We start from the raw sequence: 24,893 nt of genomic DNA on the forward strand, positions 1-24,893 counted from the left end.
AAAAATGTTGTGCAACGTGACACAATCACAGCCAATCAGAAGATATTTTTATGTCAGCAAAATGTCAGTCATTTAGGTTATTTGAGACAGAAAAGATTAATATTAAAATATTACTTATGGATTTGGCACATATGGCTTGAACAAAGCTAAACTACTCAATACCAACAAGTCTCCTGACTTGCATTAAATGAAGATTAAATTACTTTTTTTTTTTGGTTCCTTTTTCTAAAAATGTAAAGTGTATTTTACTGTTTTTTTTTGCATGGTGCTCCTTCCCGGCTTTGAGAAAAGTTCACACGAGACACAAACTTCATATCAGCCTAAGGTCATGAGGGTCGCTATTTGACACAGGACATGGGTGGAGCCACTCCAACTCATTTGTGGGAACTACCCCTTCAGTTAAGGCCAACTACATACCAACACAGACAAAAACACTGTGTAGATCTAAAGAATATACATCCGTTACAAAACCAACACATCCCAAAAATGTCAAAGGCTGAGCTACTTGTAGTGCTACTTGCAGATTGTCGCTCGGGCTGAGAGCTCCTCAGCATAGGTCTTCCCCTCGGAACAATTTCACATCCTGCCTTGATCCCTCTAATCGAACACAATAGATTTCCCCCCAATTGTTCTGCTTTTTTGACCGAACAGATTATTTTGGCAGGCGATGTAGCAGCATTTTTCCTGTTCTTATCACCAACAGACATCTTTTGTGTGGTGGTGCTGCTCCACCCGTTCAAACGGGTATAGAATGCACTTACTTCACGTGCACTCTTATCCTCGTGCACAACCTCAGGAACCACCCTGTGACCATATCCATTTCCTGTTCTCTTATGTGGTCGATGGAATTTCCAAGGACACTGCTGATATACATGCAGTTCATACAATATATTTTTTTATGCAATTATTGTTAAAATGCTCTATTGCAAAATAAACTAGTATATCATTATAACACTTGGAACATTTTTATGCACCAGTTATTTCACTTTCTTTGATTTTCTATCCAAATATAGGTCAGACAACAAGAGCCAGTAATCAACCTCAAGGGATGAAGATAATATTGCAAAACCTTCCCACACATGCAACAACAACAAAAAAGTGCTAGGATAATCAAAGTTTTCCATTCCTTTCCAAAAATATATTCTAAAAGCATTTCCATCAGACCTAAGGGGTCAAATAAGTGCTTAATCTCCATGGTGACACTAAGACATAACCATAAAACATATTTAAGGTTATTGCATGCTGTAAAATAGCTAGATATAACAGACCTGAGCAGAGATATATCATGTCAGAGCTGTAATTAAATCAATGCATTAAGCAATTTCTGCTTTTATATGTGTTTGCAAGATGAACTGCATACAGAGCTAAATGCAGATACATGTGCAACCAGTTCCAACTGTATTTGCACCTGTTTTACCTGCACCACTTCATACCAGCTGGCCTCTGTTCTACATGTAAATATTAATATCCGTCTCTCAAACACATTTAAGACAAATTTAGGCATTTGTGCATTTTGCTCTGGTTTGCAAGAGGCTCAAAGCCAGAGACTGAGCGTGTTTATAGGTATGACCACGTAGATTAGATTGAATTCAAACTTTTGGGAAACTTTCAAAAAGTGCAAAACTGTGTGGAGGATTATACATAGTATTTGCTACCAAAGTGAGGTCACCTACGATGACCATACCCTGCAGGCCGGATCATTGCCTGTCTAAAAATAGCTTGGCCTGCATGAAACCTGAAATCACTACACTCCTTGTACCAGCATAATACACAGCCTCAGCCTACTGCTGTCACAGGTTTTTGATAATGGAGGCATAAATCTGATAAAGCTTTAGACAAGAAGGCTTTTTCTTCTTTTATTTAGTGAAATCAGTTTAGCTCTGAAAAAAACTTGCATATGATATTAATACCTTGTTTTAGAAAGAGCCTCTGGCAGAAACACTTCACAGGGTCTTGTGCAAAACACATGCTGTAAAAGTACATCAAAGTATTTTTTCATAGTATTTTCGGATGATTTTGTTCATTAAATTAGGCAACACTTCAGTCTTTATATGTTTTACTTTATGATTTGAAACACACACACACCTTATGTATGTGCGTGTATGTATGACATTTGAATTGAAAGATCATTTAATAAAACTAAAATTTTAAATCTGAAAATAGTATCTGAAAATATACTTCCAATTTTGTATTCATATTTTCTAAGAGCTATACAAAAGTGCCTTTGAATAATGTGAACAAATGATAAATATATAAATGTTGATTGAACTTTTATACTTTCTTCCAAAAGTTTCGTTACTGCATTCTCTATTCACATGGCTGTATACAATTATTGACAACTCATTTATAGTTTTCAGTTTGCTGTGTTGTTAAAACTATGTCAAACTTGGGAAAACCTTTTCTTTGACTGCATTAAGACCTCTTTAAGTGCAAACTGCCATATCAAAATGGATATTTGTATCAGTAGACAACCTTGGAATGGACCACACTGAAACTTGAGCGCAAACCAAAGCAGAATATCATGAGAATGACTGAATGATTGCATACTTGTCTTTTAAACTGAGTGAGTCCAAATATTATTATAAAATCACCTTATACAGCATGCGATCTTCTTCAAAATAACAAGGTGCCAAGTGCATACCACAGCTAGATCTACAGTGAAAAGAATGAAGTTTCAGCTGAAGGAGCTTTTACAGGCACCTGGCAAAGTATCAGCTCTTTTGAACTTGTTTGCTGCTGGTGATGGGGGGTTGCCAGAGACACATATCAGCATGTGGAACAGGAAAAGAGGATGTTCTCATGTTGAAATCATCCTCAGACTGTAAGAGGTGCTCACACAAGCATCATTACACATACATGTAGAGACTGCTGTCCAAAGGTAAACCTACTACTGTTCTGTCCAGTGGCAGCCATTGATCTGTACAAAACACAATAACAGTATTTATGATGATCTATTGAATAACCTAAAATCTAACATCACAATAATCCACATGTAATCCACACTTCTCAAGTCCATCAATTAACATCTTATGATGTGAAGAGCTGTGTGTTTGTAAGGTACAAAGGCGTTTTGTTGAGGTATTTTAACTATTAAACTGTACATAATCCATAATGTTTCCTCAAATTAACATATCTGTCAGACACAGACGAGGACACAGAGGATTCAGTGATTAGGTAGTTTAATGTGAATCAGAGGTTTCAGACACAGGTGAATCTTGACACGTGGATAGAACGGTGACAACACAACTTCCCTTATGGTGAACGGTGATCCAGATGGTGCTCAGACACAGACGATGGGGACAGGAAGACTGACGAGGATGAAGAGGGTTCAAGAGTTCAGGTAGGTTTAATAATGGCGTTCAGGCAAGTGAGGAGATCGGTGCAAGACCAGACGATGAGTGATGGTGACTGATGGCTTTATATGTGGTTCTGGTGATGATGCACAGGAGTTCAGAATTCGGGTGATTGGGGACGAGTGGGTGTGGCGTAAGTGTCCGATTCCGGGAGTGTAGAAGGTGTGGCTGTGACAGTACCCCCTCCTCCACGGGCGGCTCCTGACGGCTGGGATCTTGTGCGACGACGGGGTCTACCTCGGCCACGGGGAGCGGGGCGGTCTGGATGGTCTTGATGAAAGTCAGTGAGAAGGCTGGGGTCCAGGATGTCGTTAAGATTAACCCAGCAACGCTCCTCCGGGCCGTAGTTTTCCCAGTCCACAAGGTACTCCAGTTGAGGACCCCGTCGTCGAGAGTCGAGGATAGCTCTCACCCGGAAGATGTCGTTGTCGTCTTCGATGGCCGGAGGAGGAGGTACGGCATCATCACCAGGTTCTGTGGATGGAGGAGACAAAGGTTCAGTGAAGGGTTTGAGGAGTGAGACATGGAATGAAGGTGAGATACGGTACTGTGCAGGGAGTTGGAGTCTATAGGTCACTTCGTTCAGTTGCCATTCAATAGTGAATGGTCCGATGTATCGGGGACTCAGCTTACGGCAGGGCAGTCGGAGGCGGATGTTCCTCGTCGAGAGCCAGACTTGTTGTCCAGGTTGGTATTGCGGCGTGGGTCCTCGACGAGCGTCCGCTTGCTCCTTATGCCTCCGCACTGCCCGCTGGAGATGCACGTGAGCCGAGTCCCAGACCCTCTCGCTCTGTCGGAACCAGTGATCTACCGCTGGGACCTGCGAGGGCTCACCTGACCATGGGAAGAGCGGAGGTTGGTATCCAAGGACACATTGGAAGGGGGTGAGCCCGGTGGTAGATTGCTGGAGGGAGTTCTGAGCGTATTCGGCCCAGGGTAGGTACTGGCTCCAACAGTCCTGGTTACGGTGGCAGTAAATCCTCAGGAACCTCCCCAGCTCCTGAATCTTACGCTCCGTCTGGCCGTTGGTCTGAGGATGGTATCCCAAGGAGAGACTGACGGACACCCCTAGAAGACGGAAGAAAGCTGACCAGACTCTAGAGATGAATTGGGGGCCTCTGTCGGAGACGATATCTTCTGGGATGCCAAAGTGACGGAAGACGTTGTGGAATAGTGCCTCTGCCGCTTCGAACGCAGTGGGGAGTCCTTTGAGAGGGATGAGTTTACATGATTTTGAAAACCTGTCGACCACTACCAGTACACAGGTGTAGCCTTGAGAGAGAGGGAGGTCAGTCATGAAATCAATGCCGATATGGGTCCATGGACGTTCAGGAATGGGCAGAGGCACCAGTTTACCTTCCGGGAGTCTTCTAGGGGTGTCTGCTATGGCGCAGACGGAGCATCCTTTGAGGTAGCGGACCGCATCCAGAGCCATCGATGGCCACCAGTAACGCTGTTGTAGGCGCGAGAGGGTCCGCCTCCTGCCTGGGTGTCCAGAGCCCGGAGAGGTGTGAGCTAAGTCCGGGAGGGTAATCTGATGTTGAGGGGGGACGAAGAGTTTCCCTTCTGGACCTCCCGGCGGAGCAGGGTGTTGAAGGTTTTCCTGTGCAATCAGATGATCAATACTCAACTGGATAGGACTAACTATCATGGCTGGAGGGAGGATTGGTTCTGGAGATTCGGGTTCGGGATCTGTTTGATGAAGACGGGAGAGGGCGTCGGCTCTATTGTTCTGGGAGCCAGGGCGATAGGTGACCTTGAAGTTGAATCTCGTGAAGAACAAGGCCCATCTAGCTTGGCGATGATTCAGTCTTTTGGCTTCACAGAGGTATTCCAGGTTCCGGTGGTCGGTTACCACCTCGAAAGGGAACTGGGCTCCCTCCAGCCAGTGACGCCATTCTTCCAGAGCCAGCTTAATGGCCAGTAGTTCACGGTTACCGATGTCATAATTTTGCTCCGCCGGGGATAGCTTCTTCGAGAAGAAGGCACATGGATGGAGTCGTGGTGGATTCCCCTGCCGCTGGGAGAGGACTGCTCCGACCCCGGTGGATGAGGCGTCCACTTCCACGATGAACTGGTGGCTGGGATCAGGGTGGACGAGGATTGGAGCAGTCTTGAAGGCTTGTTTGAGCAGGTGGAAAGCTTCAGTGGCCTCTGGGTTCCAGGACAGAGACTTGGGCCGGTTCTGGAGGAGAGAAGTTAGAGGGGAGCTGAGTAAACTGTAGTCCTTGATGAATCTTCGATAAAAGTTGGCAAAGCCCAGGAAGCGTTGAAGTTCTTTTATGGAGCCGGGTTGAGGCCAGTGTGTGATGGCGTCCACCTTCCCCTGGTCCATCTTCACGCCACATGGGTCGATGATGTAACCTAGGAACTGGACTGAGGGCGTATGGAACTCACATTTTTCGGATTTGAGGTAAAGGTGGTGTTCCCGGAGTTTTCGGAGTACGAGGGTGACATGATGGATATGTTCTTGCTTGGATGTGGAGTAGATGAGGATGTCGTCGATGTAGACAATGACGAACTTGTTAAGGTAATCTCTGAAGACTTCATTCATGTAGTTTTGGAAGACGGATGGACTGTTGGATAACCCATACGGCATGACCCGGTATTCATAGTGCCCGGAAGGAGTGATGAAAGCGGTCTTCCATTCGTCCCCCTTCCGGATGCGGATTAGGTTGTAGGCGCTCCTCAAGTCCAGTTTCGTGAAGATCCTGGCTCCGCGTAGTTGTTCCAACGCCGCTGGGACCAGGGGAAGAGGATAACTGAATTTGACGGTTTGTGAATTGAGGTGGCGATAATCGATGCACGGCCTCAAGCCTCCGTCCTTCTTGGCCACGAAGAAGAAGCTGGAAGCGGCAGGGGAAGTAGATGGTCGGATGAACTCCTGAGCGAGGGCTTCCTGTATATACTCCTCCATGGCCTTCTGCTCCGGGATGGACAGGGGATAGATTCGTCCTTTAGGAAGGGTAGCTCCAGGCAGGAGGTCAATGGCGCAGTCCCATGGCCTATGAGGTGGTAGCTTCGTTGCCAACCGCTTACTGAACACATCCTGGAATGCCCGATATTCAGGAGGGATGATATGATCCATCTTCGTGTCGGGGCTCTCCACTGATGTGGACTGGACCGATAGGGAAGACTTCCTTAAGGGAGGACTGACCTTGGGGATTTTAGCTGGAGGAGTGATGCAGGTATGATGGCAGGACATTCCCCATTTCAGGATCTCGCCAGTGGGCCAATGGATGTGAGGTTGGTGGAGGTTAAGCCAGGGGCGCCCCAGGATGATGTCTGCGGTGGATTCCTCCAGCACCATGAACGTGATGTCTTCTTCGTGCAGGAGTCCCACGCGGAGGATGATTGTGGGGGAGAAATAGTGGACACGACCCTTGCCCAGCGGCTTTCCCTGTATGGTGGTAACTTTGAGTTCGACAGGGCTTCGGTGATGTTTGGCGTTGAGACGAGTTAAGGTTTGCTGGTTGATGAAGTTCCCCGCCGAACCGGAGTCGATGAGGGCTTGTACCGAAACAGAAGAGCAAAGGTGTCTTAGAGTAACCCAGGTCTTAGTTAGATGAGCAGTTTGAGGAGGTATATGGATGGTACTCACCGCTGGGCGTGGAGGTCGAACTGGACAGGATGGTAAGAGGTGTCCATCTCCCCCACAATAGAGACATAGCCCAGCGTTGATCCTCCGCTGACGTTCCGATGCGGACAGATGGTGAGAGTCCACTTGCATGGGTTCAGGTGCTGGAGGAGCGACAGATGGTATAGCGGGCGGAGGAAGTACAGCGGGAGTGAGCGGATGACAGGCAGTGAGTCTCTGGGCAACTCGAATGGATTTCTGAATGAGATTCTCTAGTCCTAGTGAGTCTTCGTACACAACTATCAAACTTTGTATCTTGTCATTCAATCCGTGGCGATATGCTGTAATTAAGGCAGTTTCATTCCAGCCGCTTATGTAAGCGAGAGTACGGAAGCGTATGGCATAATCACTCACAGATTCATCTCTCTGTTGGTGGATGGTAAATAATTGGTCATGGACAGACAATGCAGAAGTTTGATGGCCAAAGACGGATTTTAACTGGGAACAGAAGTTGGTGACGGATCCAAGGGCAGGTGAGTTCGAGTCCCAGAGAGATTCAGCCCATTGGAGGGCCTTACCTGAGAGTAGGTTGATGATGAAGGCTACTCGACTGCGTTTGGAGGTGAATAAATGAGAGTTGGATTCCATATAGAGGGAACACTGTAGCAGGAACCCGCTTCAATCCTCCGCCGTGCCGCTGTATGCCGCTGGTTTGGCCATGGGACTCGCAGGGGCAACTGAAGAAGTGACCGGAGTTGTAGCGGTGTTTGAGTTGTTGACAGCCGGTGAAGAAGGGGGAGTTTGTTGCATCAGTGAGGACCGTACAGCGTGAACCAGTTGCGTGAAGGGATCCGCGGTGCGGTCCTCGCCCGTGTCCGAAGAGCTCTGCATGCAGTCTGGTCTTCTGTCAGACACAGACGAGGACACAGAGGATTCAGTGATTAGGAAGTTTAATGTGAATCAGAGGTTTCAGACACAGGTGAATCTTGACACGTGGATAGAACGGTGACAACACAACTTCCCTTATGGTGAACGGTGATCCAGATGGTGCTCAGACACAGACGATGGGGACAGGAAGACTGACGAGGATGAAGAGGGTTCAAGAGTTCAGGTAGGTTTAATAATGGCGTTCAGGCAAGTGAGGAGATCGGTGCAAGACCAGACGATGAGTGATGGTGACTGATGGCTTTATATGTGGTTCTGGTGATGATGCACAGGAGTTCAGAATTCGGGTGATTGGGGACGAGTGGGTGTGGCGTAAGTGTCCGATTCCGGGAGTGTAGAAGGTGTGGCTGTGACAATATCCATCCCCTGTTATCCTCTCATATCATAATCCATCAACAAATTAGTTTAAAACTGCTTTTGCTTGTAAACAGTGCCTGAGCTGTGCACATTTCTCTCCCGATTCAGACAACATTGTCACAGATAGAGAAGTTAAAGAAACAGTTTGAAGAAAAAAAAAGTCCTAATAATGGATTTGTTTATTACAAACACATCTCTTCACAAGACATTAATTGATGGATTGGAGTCTTTTGTGTGGATTACTTTTGGATTTGTGATTTTTTTAATCAGCTTTTTGGACTCTCTTTCTGACGGCACCCATTCACTGCAGAGGATCCATTGATGAGCAAGTGATGTAATGCTACATCTGTTCTGATGAAGAAAAAAAAAAACCTAAACTAATTTTCATTATTGGCTGAACTATTCCTTTAAACCCTGCAAGCTTGCGTTTATCTGCAATGGCCACATCTCAACATTCAATCAATAACTGATGAATGATGATTAAAAAGTTCCATCCTACAAGTTTTCTTTTTCACAAATCCAAAATACTCGGATATACATTACAATTTGGAAATAAATGTCTGTCGCTATATTTCTGTTTCATCATGGCTTTTAACAACCCTGTCTTCTTAGAGAGTTGCTTTTTAACATTACATTTATAGAGATCCCAGTAACTTGAATCCAGTTAATGAAGTGTTCACCCCAAGGAAGCATTATTCATATCAAACTAACAGCTTTCCAAATTAACACCAGCATTAGGAGAAATCATTGGTAAAAAAAAAATGTAATACATTTAAATAAATAAATAAATAAATAATTTAAGCAGATGTGTACACAAATACTGTCATAACCACTTACAGACTCTGAACACATTTTCTCCAAAAATCAGGCCAGTGTTTGGTCTCTTACAGTGGGATGTTAGTGGGTTATATTACCACTAACCACCATACCTAATTAATGTGGGACTTTACACCATATTTATTTATTTACCATTCAGATTTATAACAATGGAATGAAAACAAAACATGCTTTTAATGAAAGGAACATGCACACTGCAAACAATCTCTAAATGGCAAAACATTTGTGAATTGCACACGAGAAACTTGTAATAGAAACAAGGACACTCCCACTCATCCGAGGAGCTCATTCAGTGTGCTGCACCAAAAATGAGGCTCAAATACGACACCACATTCTGCACTTAATATTGAACACTTAAAATTAAAAACACACTTACTGCGTTGACCTCGGTCGTAAGGATAAGGACAGCAATGCACAACAGAAAACACCTGCAATGTGAAAGTGAATTAATGTGTGCAATGGGAAAACACATGCTTTTACAACACAAAGAAACAACAGACTTTACCTAAATGTGTTCCAGTTTTGTAGATGGTTCTCACCCTCCATGTGAGCCAGAAAACAGATGCAATCTCTCCTTCTGCCCAATTCCAGTATCCTGTTACTGCATACTCCGTGATCTGAAAGTTACAGATTTATGAGCTTTAAGTTACTAGTTAATTCTCACTGTTCTAAGCCCATTTGAACAGCAGTGGATCCTTAGTTCATATTTAGAGCATATTATAAGTACTGGTATCTTTGTAAATCTCATGTTCCTTGTTAATAGATCCACTGGAACATGCGCCAGCTGCTTTCCATCTGGTGCAACCTGTCTTTAGCATATAGACCATCATGGACCAGTAGCAAATACACTAAATCAAGGTGGTCAAACGAGTATAGCTATTCGTATTTTAGAAAAGCGTTTTAGACTTGATAAAAAAAAAAAAAAAAAAACTAGCTAACATGTTCTAAAAACACAGCTACCCTTTGGTACGACTTGTTAATGTGTCAAATAACTCCACGAAATAGATTTTCTTATTATTTAAACTCTTTTAGTTACAATACCACACATTTAAGCTTGATATATTTAGTCGTAAACTACCTCTTGTCCAACTGAAAGTGAAGTGACGGCAGAAGTTTACCTCAGATCTCACGCTTCAGTTGCACGCGCTCAATTCCGATGCGTTCGCGCTTAGGGAAAGTTGGTTGTCTCGCCTAAAATCCACCTTGCCAAAGCTGTTTTAAGGGAATTACTGAACTCCTTAAAACTTAGCTTCACCTAGCAATGCCTAAACGCGAGTGATAGTTGTTCAAAACAGGGTTATGTTGGTGCGTAGATGGGTGGTCGTGTTCATGACAGGGGGTGTGGTGGGCACTTCTACAAGACATTACTTTCAACAACAGCCACATAACGTTTCGAGCAAAGATGCACACAAACGTATAGTTCAAGCTCGGGAAGAAGAGCGGCAAGAATTGCTTGAAAGGGAGAAGAATCCGTCAGCAGCGTGTCCTTTTGGACATTATTCGTATGTTTAAAGATGCGGCTTCCATGTGTCACCGTTTTTCTTCTCACAGTCTCTTTGAGTATAGACCAGAGTACAGCTAAGGTAAGTCCAACTAAAAACTAAGTTATGTTAAGTTATGTGTGTTTTATTAGTAATGTCGTCGGTTTGGACATGAGTATACCGTTATGTCTTAAATCGAGCGCACAGAAAAGTGCGTATAACTTGCGCGCGCTCAAGTTCCACTTTAGATTTCACGTTATAATATTTCCACTCGACTTAGTTCAAGGCTGGGATATAACTTAAGTGTATAACGTCAAATCTGTCGTTAGATTTGAAATAGCAAACAGCAAACCAAACTGCAAACAGAACTATATGAATAGCCAACCTAAATGCTGTAATGAATATTGGTCTCTAGTACATAATTGTCAAAGGCATTATGTATATTCACACAATTTATAGCACAAGAATTGTTTTGGTAGTTCGGTAGATTCATGCGCTTTTGCTGGTTTGGTTGTTTCATTAGTACAGTTTAATACAGATTGCTTCGAATTTGAAGAGATTGTTTCCGAAAATCTTACTTAGTATCTTGATGTGTTGTCATGAAGTGAATTTGTGCTGTGACTTTTCTAAACAGTTTATATTTGCCACTCCTCTTGGTCTTGTCTGAGGGTTGTATTACTCCTTCACCCCTACCCCACCCTCTCAGTTCAATTTCAAAGTATTAGCATGATTGTTTTAGATAAAATAATGACAATATATATATATATAATAATAGTACTGGAAATAATAGGTTTCCAGTACTGCTGTTATTAATAATAATAATAATAATAATAATAATAATAATAATAATGAATAACAGTAATATAGAACACAACAGAATTACATAAATACATTTACATTTTATCCAAAGTGACTTACAAAGTAAAAGCAATCAGGGTAACACTTTAGAATAAGGTTCCATTAGTTAATGTTAGTTAATGTATTAATTAACATGAACAAACAATGAATAATACATTTATTACTGTATTTATTCATCTTCGTTAATGTTAGTTAATGAAAATACAGTTATTCATTGTTAGTTCATGGTAATTCACAGTGCATTAACTAATGTTAACAAGCACAACTTTTGATTTAAATAATGCATTAGTAAATGTTGAAATTAACATGAACTAAGACTTATAAATGCTGTAGAAGGATTGTTCTTGCTTAGTTCATGTTAACGAAAGTAGTTAACTAACATTAACTAATGGAACGTTATTCTAAAGTGTTACCGCAATCAGACCAAAGGGAGAGCAACAATATACAAGTGCTGTGACAAGTCTCATGTTAGTCTAGCACAGTGCACATGGCAAGGTTTTTTATATAAATAAATTAGACAGAATATAATAGAATAAAACAGAATAGAATAGGTAAATGCTTGTATTTATTGGTCAGGTGATGGCGAAAAAGATGTGTCTTTAAAAGTTTTTTGAAAATGGCTAAAGACCCAGCTGCTTGGATTGAGATGGGCAGGTCGTTCCACCAGCTGGGGACAGTCCTAATATTCAAAAAGACATGGACGTTACACCAGTAACACCTGCATTTGATCTGTTTGTGACACTTATGGAGAACCTGTCCTGAAATGGCGCATTTTTTAAGTATTTCACTGTTGTACTATAAAATACAAGCAGAATGTGTCACTCTGTCTTGCCTCAGGAAACCATGTTTGTCTGAATCTAACTTTTTCTTTGGCTAGACTGTGGGAAACAGCAGACAAACTTGGCTTCTGTGTGTTGTACGCTTGTGTGCACACTGCTATAGTTAACACAAACTTTTGTAAACTTATTCTTGACCATCTGGACTTTGTATTCTTTTTGTTAAAGGCATTTTACTGCTCATCTAAAAAAAATCAGTATAATTTATGAATGAGTTCCACTGCAGTATTTACCCAAGCCAAAGTTTTCCCCCATACATACGTAGTTGCGTTAAGATTAAGATGCTTTAATCTGAGAGCGCTATACTGGACGTGTGTTATTACTGGGGGAGTGGCTGTGGACAGCTCTCAGTGGGAAGCACGTGCAGAGCGAGGGTTCGGGAAGAGACAGGTGTCTGGGTGATAAGACATAGCAGGATGATTTATTGTGACAATGATGAATTAACAAAACTGTTACATCTGGTGATTTTGCGGAATTTCTGAATGCATACTGGCATTTGTTGGATTAATAAATTATCGATACTGCAGATATTTGCTGGAGTATATCTGTATGAAGAATAACTGTTTCCTCATTGCAAATTACAAGCAAAAATGCTCTAAAATACCCGAACATGCCTTCCAACTGTATTCCAATGGAATTTGTTGATGGATTATCACATGACATGCTAGTTTGATTTAAACTGCAATATCACAAAGCTAGACTTTAAACTCCAGATATTGACACTTTATCTGTAATCTCTCAGCACCTTTTAGTGCAACACCAGTTATATGCCAACCACAGCTGCCTCTCTCTGTCACCTCAGCCTTAGATTGTAATTGATGCCATTTGTGAGTGGTGTAAAATTCAGGCTTGGGAACACTGTTTATACAGAGACAACAACAATAACCCTGAGAACAATCATGTTTTTGCTTGTGAGACAAACACCAAAAGGTGTTACCATTTGTTGTTGTTGGCTTGTTTTGGAGACGGGGTTTCCATGCTCATTGAAGGCATCTCGAAGTAAATAAAACTTTGTGTTTCTTTCTTAAAATATGTTTTATTAGTGAGTGCAATCTAAAAAAAAATTAAAATAAAATAAAAATCCAGCAATTACAAACAACTGGAAAAGTCATGGGAATCCTGTAAAGGGATGTCACTCTTTCAGCAGTTTCTTGCGAATAGAAGGGGTGAAGAATATTCCTAACAAACAAATGTTTCTTTATATTGTCAATGCTTGTCCGTCTGTTTCAGTGGCACAAAAAACGCCTTCTTCCTCATCTATATTTGTGCATTAATGGAAGGCCAGTGATATGGATGAATTTCAGTTTTTCCAAGCTTGTTTATCAGTTGTGACTCTTATAAGGTTAGCATGGTCTCACATGTCTCCAGTTGATATCAGATTAGTGGGACTGCCCCAAGTGCACTTCCTTTAGTTAACTCACTTCATTAGGACGGTAGGACAGATTAGATTCTCCACTTGAATGCAGTGCAGAAACAGCCAAAGTAAATGAAGGTGAACTCAGTAAACTTATCTGATTGTAGTGTAATCTCTAAGTGAACTTCACAACCAAAACCACAGCATGCACCCAGTACACCCCTAAAGATAAATCCAAGGACTCGTAACATTTCTTTGGACTGCCCTTGATCAGTGATATTGTTATATGACTGGATGTGCATATCACATTTACATTTACAAAAGTTTACGGCAGACCAGAACGCCTTCTCAATACATGCATGCATTGCTGCAATCTCATACAAAAGTTTTCTTGTAGCTTTATAACATTATGGTATAATCAGTAATGTCACATGGACTATTTTAACAATGAATTTAACAATGTATTTATCTTTCTGAGTCTTGAATGTGGCAGTTCCATTGCTGTCTATGCAGGGTCAGAAAGATCTTGGATTTCATCAAAAATATTTTAATTTGTGTTAAGAAGATGAACAAATGGCTTATGGGTCTGGAACGAAATGAGGAATTTTTCTGGGGTGAACTAACCCTTTAAGTGGGAAGTTCTCTTTTTAGACAGTCTTCGTTTGATTGGACAAAAATCTGTATAGTGCAGGACAAGTCATCAATATGTTTAGTAAATTTTACAGAATAGAAAGTCTGTAAATTTTAAATTTTGTAAATATAAGACATGGACTAAAACACAACAGTCCAACAGTCTGCATGACACACTGTCATTTCCTGCTGGTTCCACACACATAGTCTGCACGTATCCCAATTTTTGTGTCTGTGCGAATGATTTGAGCACTCAAAAAAAAAAAAAAAAACGAAGGTAGTGCGCATGTGCCGAATGCATAAATCCGTGATTACAGTCAGTGGACTCTACTTTGAAAGAATTACATGCTAAACTGTTTTCTAAAGTATACCTGGTCTTCAAGCATCATAACACTTTTGATGTGTGTAAATATCCCTATATACTTTATAGTTAATCCACCTCAGTTTGTGTGCTTTAATCGGTCTTATCAAACCATCTGAGAGTGAAAGAAATTCCTCAAGTGACTTCTGTGCAGTGTGTATATCTCAAGCCTGCACAACCCCTCGATTCCGCCCATGAGAGTCTCGTGTGTGGGTTGTCTGTCCAATTCTTGGAAACCGCACATGTAGTGATGGGTGTGAGAGAGAGTGAGTGGGGAGAAGGAGGATGGACGAGGACCAACTGGAGGGAAAAACATGTCAGACCTCACTAGGCTTACACACTGTTCCTCCTACGCCAGATCAGACTGTTCTAGTATCTCCCGAGAGGGTGGATGGAATGCGAGTGGAGAGGAAGCAACAGTTTCAGTTGTTTATCTTGCTGAATCCCTGTTCCTTTTTCGTTACCCGTTTTATTTGTTTTCATCTCTTTAGAAAATAACCCATAGTCTCATAAAGCACTTGCATGTGCTACTTTTTCCAGCCAGACAGCCCCAAGAAACACTTTTTAATAGGGTACTGAGTATTTGATATATATATATATGTAATTGTCTTCAAATTGTTGGCTAGAATTTAGCATAAGGGTTTCCACTTTATGTCATTTACATGCTTGGACAAGTCATGCAAATTCAAATTTAAAATACAAATACAGAAATTGCTGAGAAAAAAAGATACTGCTGCCATTAATTAAGAATTATTTCTTTATTTAATAATTTGTTCCCATGTTTGAGTTACATCATGGTCTTGACATATTAATTTGTTCCCTCATTTTAATTTAGTTAGATAGTCACCATGATTAAAACAAAGGGAATAAATGTGTAAACAAATGTAACATTCATGACCATTATATCTAGTTTTTCTCTTTCCAGCCTGTCATGTTTAGGCTCTGTACAAATGACAAGTTAGACATAAAAATAAAAATTATTTGGTCAAATTTTGTGAGAACTTTATAAAGATTTAATAATTTTCTCTATCCAAAGTTCCCACAACTCTTGTGGGAACAGTTTCCAAGTCTTTTATGAAATTGTTCCAATTATGGCATTTGGCGTAGCTTTTTCGTGAATGAAAAAGCCTTAAACTATTAAACTGAAACCACAAACATCAGATATCATACCATTCCAGTTTGGCAATCATTTTCACCTTAAACTCACTGACTATTTAGAAATGGCCCTGAAATTACAAACACAGTTCAGACTGATTGATTTTCATATTATTTGCATCCTTTATTAAAAAAAAAAATCCATTTGAGTAATAGCCAGCTAAAGTCCCAAGCTTAACTGAAGAACCCTGACCCTTTCAGAGGGCTATAGCTTAAGTTCACAGAGCCTGGGACAGAATTTCCATTGATTGTCCCTCTTAGCCCAAGACCTTAGTGATAGGGCCTGGGACAACCTTCATCTGATGTCTGATATAGACCTGATAAAAGGTTCATGAACCCTACTTAACAAGACTGGAAGAGGCATATGGGTAAACCACAGAGGTCATTATGGTAATCATTGTTTTGGAATATTCAGTATAGAATCATCTCAGCAATGTGTTGTTTGAAGGAAAGTGTATTTTATTACCACTGACCATGTTTTTATGTTAGTGAAGTATAAAATAAATTTTTTACTTGCATTACAACAATCTGACCGCACACACACAACTTTTAAAATGCAGTTTAATGGGCTGTAAGGGTATTATTTTATGGGTGGTCTGGGAAAACACCTTCCTTAACCTATTGATCTGCTGCCCACAGGTGCATCAAGTTTTGTCATTACATTAAGTTTTACCTGTAAAATGATCATGAGTGGTGTATTTTCTAATACTGCACACAGAAGAAGGCATATACAAATTTGTCATGGCTTAATGGAAGGAGTACTGCAGTTCCTTATTCTACTCTATTGCTGGCTTATGATTAGAAAAATACAAGCACAACAGTCTTCCTGTAGCTCAAATATTTAAGCATTACCCTAGCAATGCCAAGGTCATGGGTTCATTTCCCAGAAAATGTGTGAAGCGGTTATAATCATGGCATTGATTTATCCTCATACCCTCATAATTATCTAGGAGCCACACCCCAGATTGGTAAATGCTCTGTGAAGTTGTCTGCTTCACATGGCACTACCAGGCGATTGGAATTTACTCTCTAATCTCTCAAATTTTCCACTGAATCTGTGCCTGAAGACAGTTGGTTCCCTTTTGCTGTAGTAAATCCTGTTTATTTCACATTGTCCGAGCCCTGAGGTATTAATTGTCTCACACTGGAACAAGGGGGAAAGTCATCGCACATAGGGAGTCCCAGATCCCAGGCTTTCTCTGCAGGAATGTGGGCTGGAGCCTGGGCAATACCCATAGCGGATCGTTTGGTCTCGGTAACTGGGACTCAGCCATCCTTAATAATGCATGAGAGAACCATCTGCCCTTGTCAATCAAGAGGAATGGAGGATGACTCAGATAAGATGCATGTGTTATTAGTATTATAAACAGGATATCATGCATCTTAATTAATTTGTTACAAAAAGTGGCATCGTTCTTGGCTGTCCTGAAACACTTGGTGGCCAGGGCACGACAGGACGTGAAAATACTGTACCTACACAAAAGCTGTAGGGCAGATGGTTCAATCAGTCAATCAATCAATCAATCAATCAATCAATCAATCAAAGCAAGATATAGCATACAGTAAATGTATATTTTGGCATACTAAACTGCAATGTTGCACTACCAAAGCAAATTTCTACATGAAAGTCACAAATGAGCCTTGAAAGTGCAAATGTCAGGTAGTCCTTATTTTGTCTCAAGTGCTCTAATATAAGTATACTTTACTTCTGTCTGACATGGTGACCTCTTCTTTTGTGAAAGACTGGGCCTTCTGTTTCTCACCATGTATCCGAATCATCAAAATTGTTAGGAGTTTGTGTTGTTCTGAGTGGTTTGTTTATGCAGCTGTCTTAGTGGATCTCAAAACATTCAGTAAAAAGTTCGGACTGGTCAGGAGCAACTTTACTCTAGGTCATAAATCATAGAAAAAGATAGTGGGAGTGAACAGGTTGTTACATTTGTCATTAAGGAGTCTTTATAGGCCTTTTCAGCATATGTCCAGACCCTCTAACAGATTGGCCATTTTATACATTTTCTCTTCCCTTCCTAAGACCCTTGAAAATCAATGTGCAGCTGTCTGACCAGACCCTAACCAAAATCAGGTCAGATTTAAAGGAATAGTTCTGCTAAAAGGAAAATTACCATATGCCTTTAAGAACAATACTTCATGGATGAGACTACATAAAAAAATAAAAATAAAATAATAATAAATCTGGATTTGTTTATAAATCTTATTTTATATAACTTATCAAATGTTTAATTGAAAACTTTCAATTAAACATTTTATTTAAAGTTTTATAATGTGAATATAATAATAATAAAAAAATAGAAGCATTTTCCAACCCAGGCTCATTAGAGGAATATTTGGACATTCTGTAAAGTTAGATTACTTGGATTCTTGCACATTCTTTACACTTGAAATGTTAAGTCAGCGGTGTTAAGAATGTTAAGAGCATTCAGTTTTATCCGAAACAGATGTGGCAACATTTTATTACGCTGTTTGTTGTTCATATCAAGGCAGTTCAGAAATCAAATAAAAGATTAATGCTGTATCGCATTTGAAAATAACATACCACCTACAAAAGCCCAAACTACCATAAACCTAAAGGAAACATGAAATTAAAACATTTGCTCTACCAACCATGTGAGTTTAGGCAAGGCAAGGCAAGGCAAGTTTATTTATATAGCACATTTCGTACACAACGGTAATTCAAAGTGCTTTACATAAAAGAAAGTAAAATAATCATGAAGAAAAATAATAACAAAAATAAAACAAGCAATTTAAAATGTTTTAAAATGATTAAAACATTTAAAACAGTTAGAAAATGATTTTACATAAAAAATTAAATAAAATAAAACAGTGAAAATATAGTGCAATCAGTTCGGACATTGCACAGTGCTCATTCAATAAATGCATAGCTAAAAAGATGCGTTTTGAGTCTAGATTTAATGTGACTAGTGTTTTAGCACATCTGATCTCTTCTGGAAGCTGATTCCAACTGCGGGCGGCATAGTAACTAAAGGTGGACTCTCCTTGTTTTGTGTGAACCCTTGGTATTTCTAACTGACTTGATCCTAGTGATCTGAGTGATCTGTTAGGTTTATATTCAGTGAGCATATCTGCAATATATTTTGGTCCTAGGTCATTTAGTGACTTATACGAGTAAAAGTACTTTAAAATCAATCCTAAATGTAACTGGAAGCCAGTGTAAGGACCTGATGACTGGTGTGATATGCTCAGATTTTCTGGTTCTAGTCAGAATCCTGGCAGCAGCGTTCTGGATGAGCTGCAACTGTCTAATAGTCTTTTTGGAAAGGCCAGTGAGGAGCCCATTACAATAGTCCACCCTGCTGGTGATAAAGGCATGAACAAGTTTCTCCAAGTCTTGACTGGAAACAAAACATCTAAATCTAATTTCCTTGTTTAACTGAAGAAAGTTCTGGCACATCCAACTATTAATTTCATCAATGCATTGGCAGAGGGAGTCAGTGGGGCTGTAGTCATTTGGAGATAAGGCTAGGTAAATCTGGGTATCATCAGCATAGCTGTGGTAGGCAATTTGGTTCTTTCTCATTATTTGACTTAGTGGAAGCATATACAGGCTAAACAAGAGCGGTGCAAGAATTGACCCTTGTGGGACTCCGCATGTCATGGACGTCCACTTAGACTTATGCTCTCCTATACTCACATAATGATCTCTCCTTTTTAAGTATGACCTGAACCATTTGAGTACCATCCCAGAAAGCGTCTCTCTAGTAGTATGTTATGATCGACAGTGTCAAACGCAGCACTGAGATCTAGCAATACCAGCACCGATATTTTGCCAGAGTCACAATTTAAGCGAATATCATTTATTATCTTAATGAGTGCTGTCTCTGTGCTGTGATGCGGTCGGAAACCAGATTGAAAATTGTCCAGGTATCCATGAGTTTAAGTATTTGTTCAGCTGATTAAAAACTACCTTTTCTATAATTTTGCCTATTAAAGGAAGATTAGATATTGGTCTAAAATTGCTCAAAATTGTGTTATTAAGATTGGTCTTTTTCAGGAGGGGCTTTACAACTGCAGTTTTTAGGGAGTTTGGAAATGTCCCAGAAAGAAGTGAGGCATTCATCACTTCTAAGAGATCTGCTTTTAAGCAGTCAAGCACACTTTTGAAAAAAAATGTGGGAAGTGTGTTAAGACAACAGGTTGACGATTCTAGTTGCTGCACTATGTCTTTCAGAATTTTGCTATCAATTGTTTCAAAAATAGACATAGTATCTTTTTGATATTTTGGCCGAATCTGTCTGATCTCTGCATTACTTGAGTATGTGCTAATTGCCTTCCTGATATTTATGATCTTCTCAGAAAAGAAAGACGCAAACTCATTGCATTTGCTGTCTGATAGCATATCATTGGGAATCTGACTTGAGGGGTTTGCCAGTCTCTCAACAGTGGCAAAAAGAGTACGAGTGTTATTTAAGTTACTGTTTATAAGGTTTGAGAAGAAGTTCGGTCTAGCTGTGGCTAGTTTCACATTAAAAGCATGAAGGATGTCTTTATAGATGCTATAGTGAATTTCAAGTTTCGTCTTCCTCCACATCCACAAATGTATGAGTTTAGCTTGCACATACAAGACTTTGAGTTAATTTATGATTGCCCATGTTTCATGGGACTGAAAACACTCCACGTTAAGTGCAGTGCTGTACCAGGTGGGCTACAAAGCAAGTTTACTATTTACCACATATATGGAGCTGTTTATGTGATTTAAACATCAAAATGTATGAGTTTACAATCATGCACAGTGGTAAAAAGGGATAAATCTGCATGTTTTCCAATTTCATTACTAGCCTCAGAGATTTAGACATCATTATATATATAAACAGTCATTATTAATTAAAAAAATATCATATGATTATTAAAAATAGTATTTTCTTTTGGGTTACTGTCAGATAAGCTGTGATCGGTGCATGTTTAGGCTAATTGGTTGCACTAGTTTAATCTCTGTACCCTAGTTTGCATCTTTAACCTGCTGTTTTTGCCTCAAAATAACACATGCACTTTCTCATAGGTATATAGTACATGAGCACAATTTGTTGCTGGAGAACCATGATTTAGATGCCAGCATGCTATTTTGGCCTTTCACAGTGCCACGTGAACCACGTTAGCCCAAAATTCATGCCAGCTCTGCCACAGGAGTGTTTGCGGAGAGCATCAGACAAGGAGGTGTCTGTTGACTTCATTAGGAAGAATGTCGTGTTGTCATCACTGTTAAATATCAGATGAACAAGCTGCAGGCAGAACAAGCCACCAAAGCCTGATAATATACAGTTTATGATTAAAACAATTCAGAATTCATGTGATTCCAAGCAACAGAGAGACACAGAAACCTCGCTTCACTTTATCTGGAGAGCATTTATAAGTAGGCCCCACAGGCTTCTGTGCAATTTTTTGGAGAACAGATAACTATTGTCAGTGACAGCTTCTCTGTCCAGCGCTCTGAATGCAGTGTTTCAAATGCTGTTTGATCCCTCTATTGTTCAATTGACCAGTAGGGGTGGGTTCATGCACGTTTCGCATGGAGGTCCATACTGCATGCACATAAACTCAGGACCTGTGGGTGTCCTTTTCTGGCTTTTAAGCAGTAATACTTTTGTATATTGTCATGTTTCTGTTTGGGGGATTTCAGATAAGATTTTAATTGCCGTGACATCATCTCCCTTTATCTGCACTAAAATCACTGACAAAGCACTGTGCCTGGCACTCCAGCTTGATTCAAGGAAGAACAACATGATAAAACGTGATAAACACGAGGACAGATAAACAGATGTAATTTCTTCCTCTGAGTCGGTCTATACTTTGCCTGTTGGGTCTGGTCTTGATTGTAATAATTGCTGGCTCCACCCATTGTTTTTCAGCATAGAGAGTTTGTTTACAGTGTTGATGGTTTAACACATGTAACTTGAACACATGATCCACATGGTGAGTGTGTAGTAACATTACGCTAAAATACCATAATTTTCTCACAAACATTGGATTTGAACTAGATTTTTACAACATGTAAGTGCTTGACCATACCAAAAAAGTTTTTCTAGGTCATGTCTTCTTACTGGCCAGGTCAAAAGAGTCCATTTCGAGTACATCCCAGGCTTATTAGAAAAACGTGCCTGTGGCAACATTTATCCAAAATGTATCTAAAATAGGTGCTGTTAGAAATGCATTCAGTTTATAACTGAAACAGATGAACATGAATCATGCAGTATTTTATTAAAGTTTGATATTAAGTCAAATCAGCCATATTCTGGAATGTTTTGAGGGGGCTGAAACTAAAATAAGAGTTGACCCTTCCCTGTGAACTATTTCGTTTTATGCATCTGATAAAAATCCTCTTTTTTTAAAACTGAAACAACATTGTCTTATCACCCACTGTTCCATGTAGCTTTAGCTTTATTTGTCATTTTCTTTTAAATGCACCTTTTAATCTGCTGGAAATAAACTTCTGGTGACTTCTGACACCCGCTCTGTTTTGCACTTTTGAGGATGTAGTGGAAGCAACCTCTGAACTCAGAAGCTGGAATTTTGAACCAGTTGGAAACGTACCAGACTGAAACGAGACACAGATGTTATTTTAATTATCAAACCTGAAGCCCGTCTGACATCCAGCCCTAAATATAGAGCAGAACAACTGCTTCTCCTCCAAAAAACATAATGACCTGATGTTCCATCCCAGTCCTTCCTGATCTGTTCAGGACATCAAGTATAGAGATTTCCTGCCTCTAAAACAATGTAGGTTTATTGTTAGCTTATGCATGATCTGAGGGAAAGTCGTGGCATTTGACTAAGGAAGTCAAGACATTCTTAACTTCAGTTCTCTGTTGTGCCCTACCTGTGGAAAAAGAGAATAGGATATTTTTGGTGATTCCCATTCCTGAGTTAACAAGGTCAAGATGTTTCTCTTCAAAAAGTGAGTTACTGTAGTACATGAAGAGTGTGGCATGTGCATTTGTCATGTTTGTGAATGTAGGCATTGCAATCTTACACTGAACACAGCTATTGAACTTTATAAGTGTATTAAGAAGCATTTATTCTTAATATGTATTTTTTTTATGCATTACCTTACATTATGAGTTTAAACACAATTAAATATTTTAAATTATTGACAGCTCTTCTCCAATCCTGTACTTTAGATGGCCGCCTTATTCAGTGAAGAAAACAGCCAGATGCCCTGCTAAATCTTCTCACCCGTTTAGGAACACGATTCTATTTAGAGCAGCTCTACAAGGTTTATTACAGCCAGATTAAACACAGAAGCCTGTCTCTGAATGCATGTCTTTTCTTAGCTTTGTTCTCCCTGTCCATACCTTTCTCTCTTCTCACTCTTCAGGCATTTACTCCCGTTTTTAGAGTCTGACCTGTGATCTTGCTCCAGTGGGATCTCGCTGTGAGTTTTCTCAGAATCTTGCACTTTCCCACAGGAACAAGGAAAATATTTAGTACAGTAAATGAGATCACATTTACTACCCTCTCTTTGAATCGTAGCAAAATATGGAGCACCTCCAAACATCCATATGCCATCGATTATTGCATTAGCAGGAATTATTGTTATCATATACATGTAGTTTCATTATAAAATGAGGTCATGTCCAATTTATCTCATTGATGTTTATGACAAACAAAGTGTCAGTTAATAGAAGGGGGTTTTGAGTAGTATTCATACTTGGAGAAAGGACATGTTGAGCTGTTTTGGAGTTTTCTCCTACTGTTTGGAACAATTTCTGTTCAGTGGGCTGTAACAACAGAATATCATAGGCATGACTCCAAATTTGAGCCTACTAAAGCTCTCTCATAAACACTTAAATAAAGCAGTATCTTCAAAGATCTCACATATCCATGCAAAACATGAGATGTTTGACAAGAGTGCAACATTATGATTCTTGTGGGTTACTGAGGGATCTGATAATGATCCTATCAGTAGTGCACAAACTTTGAAGTATTCTTTGATCAAGTCAGAACATCCAGCAGGTAGAGACACAAAGAGTATCATTATTTAATCACCCTCACGAGTGACTTTCTTTCTTCTGTGAAACAAACTAAATTTTTAAGAACAATGGAAACCAAACAGCATTGAAGCCCACTGACTTGTATGTAAACAAAACACAGACATTTAATTTTATCTTCTTTTAATATCTTCATTCTTGAAATTCATACAGGTTTGGAATTACATGACATTTATGGGTGAACTTTTTTTGGAAATCCGCTGTCCCTTACAGATCGGTGGGTGAGGTCTATAAGAGTAGCTTCTAAAATAAGCACCATAATAGTTTTTTGCAATCCTCATCTTGCAATCCAGTTCAAACAAACACTTTTGTGTTTCGCAAAAATTGTAATCCAAAAAAAAAAAAAAATGTTACATATTATATGGATCTTGGATTTAAGTTTTTTTTTTTTTTTTTTTGTCCGTCTCCTTTTTAACAGTCTCTATTTTGCACGCAAACAGACTTCAAGGCACTTTTATTCACATCTTGCTTGGCTAATAATATGGGCTATGCATGAGTTTTAATCAGTGTGCAGAAGTCTTAAATGCTAAATCACTGGCAAATTCAACTGGCTCATTGTGCATCATGTGGTTTCAGTTAAAGCTTGACACTTCAAACAAGCAGAATCTGATTGTCTGCGTTTGCATGCATGAGCGTGTAGCTGTATTTGCGACAGACTGCTATTACTCATTGTTGATAGCTTGTAGACAGAAGAAAATAACAATAACCATCCTCTTAAGGCAGGGAAACCCCTCCATGGCTGGAGCAATAGTGTGGGAGTTCCTTCCTTTCTGTGGACCTGGCTGGCCTCCTACACATCGCTGGCCACACAGCAGATGAGACTGAGGAGGCGGTAAGAGGGAGTTGTGGTTCACTGAACGGTTCTACAAAGAAAAAATAAAAATAAAATTCAGCACAGGTTTATTGGAAACACATGCATCTACGTACACTTTTGCATAACATACCTATAAAAATGAACACAAGAGGCTGTTAAACAAGAACAACTTTTATTTCTGTTTCACACAACAGATTATCAGTTAACAGAGACTTAATATTTTTATGAATCTTTTTCCACTGACTGGAGACATAATAAATAACATGTTGCCAGATTCATGTTCATCTGTTTCAGCTGAATAGTATGTGCAAGAA

At 40.0% G+C, this 24,893-nt stretch overlaps 2 protein-coding genes across 2 annotated transcripts in view; one reads left to right on the forward strand and one right to left on the reverse strand.

The window, feature by feature from the left end:
• Positions 1–10,337, reverse strand: part of LOC127965232 (collagen alpha-2(IV) chain) — an 81,501-nt gene extending 71,164 nt beyond the window's left edge. Inside the window, exons 1-3 of the mRNA XM_052565924.1 lie at positions 10,188–10,337; positions 9,575–9,686; positions 9,446–9,497 (exon numbers count right to left, since the gene is read on the reverse strand). Coding sequence (XP_052421884.1) covers positions 9,446–9,497; positions 9,575–9,615 — 93 coding nt within the window. The 5' untranslated portion in view covers positions 9,616–9,686; positions 10,188–10,337. The remainder of the gene's footprint in view (positions 1–9,445; positions 9,498–9,574; positions 9,687–10,187) is intronic.
• A 47-nt stretch (positions 10,338–10,384) lies between these two features.
• The window catches only part of LOC127965233 (collagen alpha-1(IV) chain), a 55,112-nt gene continuing 40,603 nt past the window's right edge, over positions 10,385–24,893 (forward strand). The window contains exon 1 of the mRNA XM_052565925.1: positions 10,385–10,652. Within this exon, the coding sequence (XP_052421885.1) occupies positions 10,584–10,652 (69 nt within the window). The 5' untranslated portion in view covers positions 10,385–10,583. The remainder of the gene's footprint in view (positions 10,653–24,893) is intronic.

Source organism: Carassius gibelio, chromosome B9 (assembly GCF_023724105.1).
Source record: "Carassius gibelio isolate Cgi1373 ecotype wild population from Czech Republic chromosome B9, carGib1.2-hapl.c, whole genome shotgun sequence".
NCBI lineage: Eukaryota > Metazoa > Chordata > Actinopteri > Cypriniformes > Cyprinidae > Carassius > Carassius gibelio.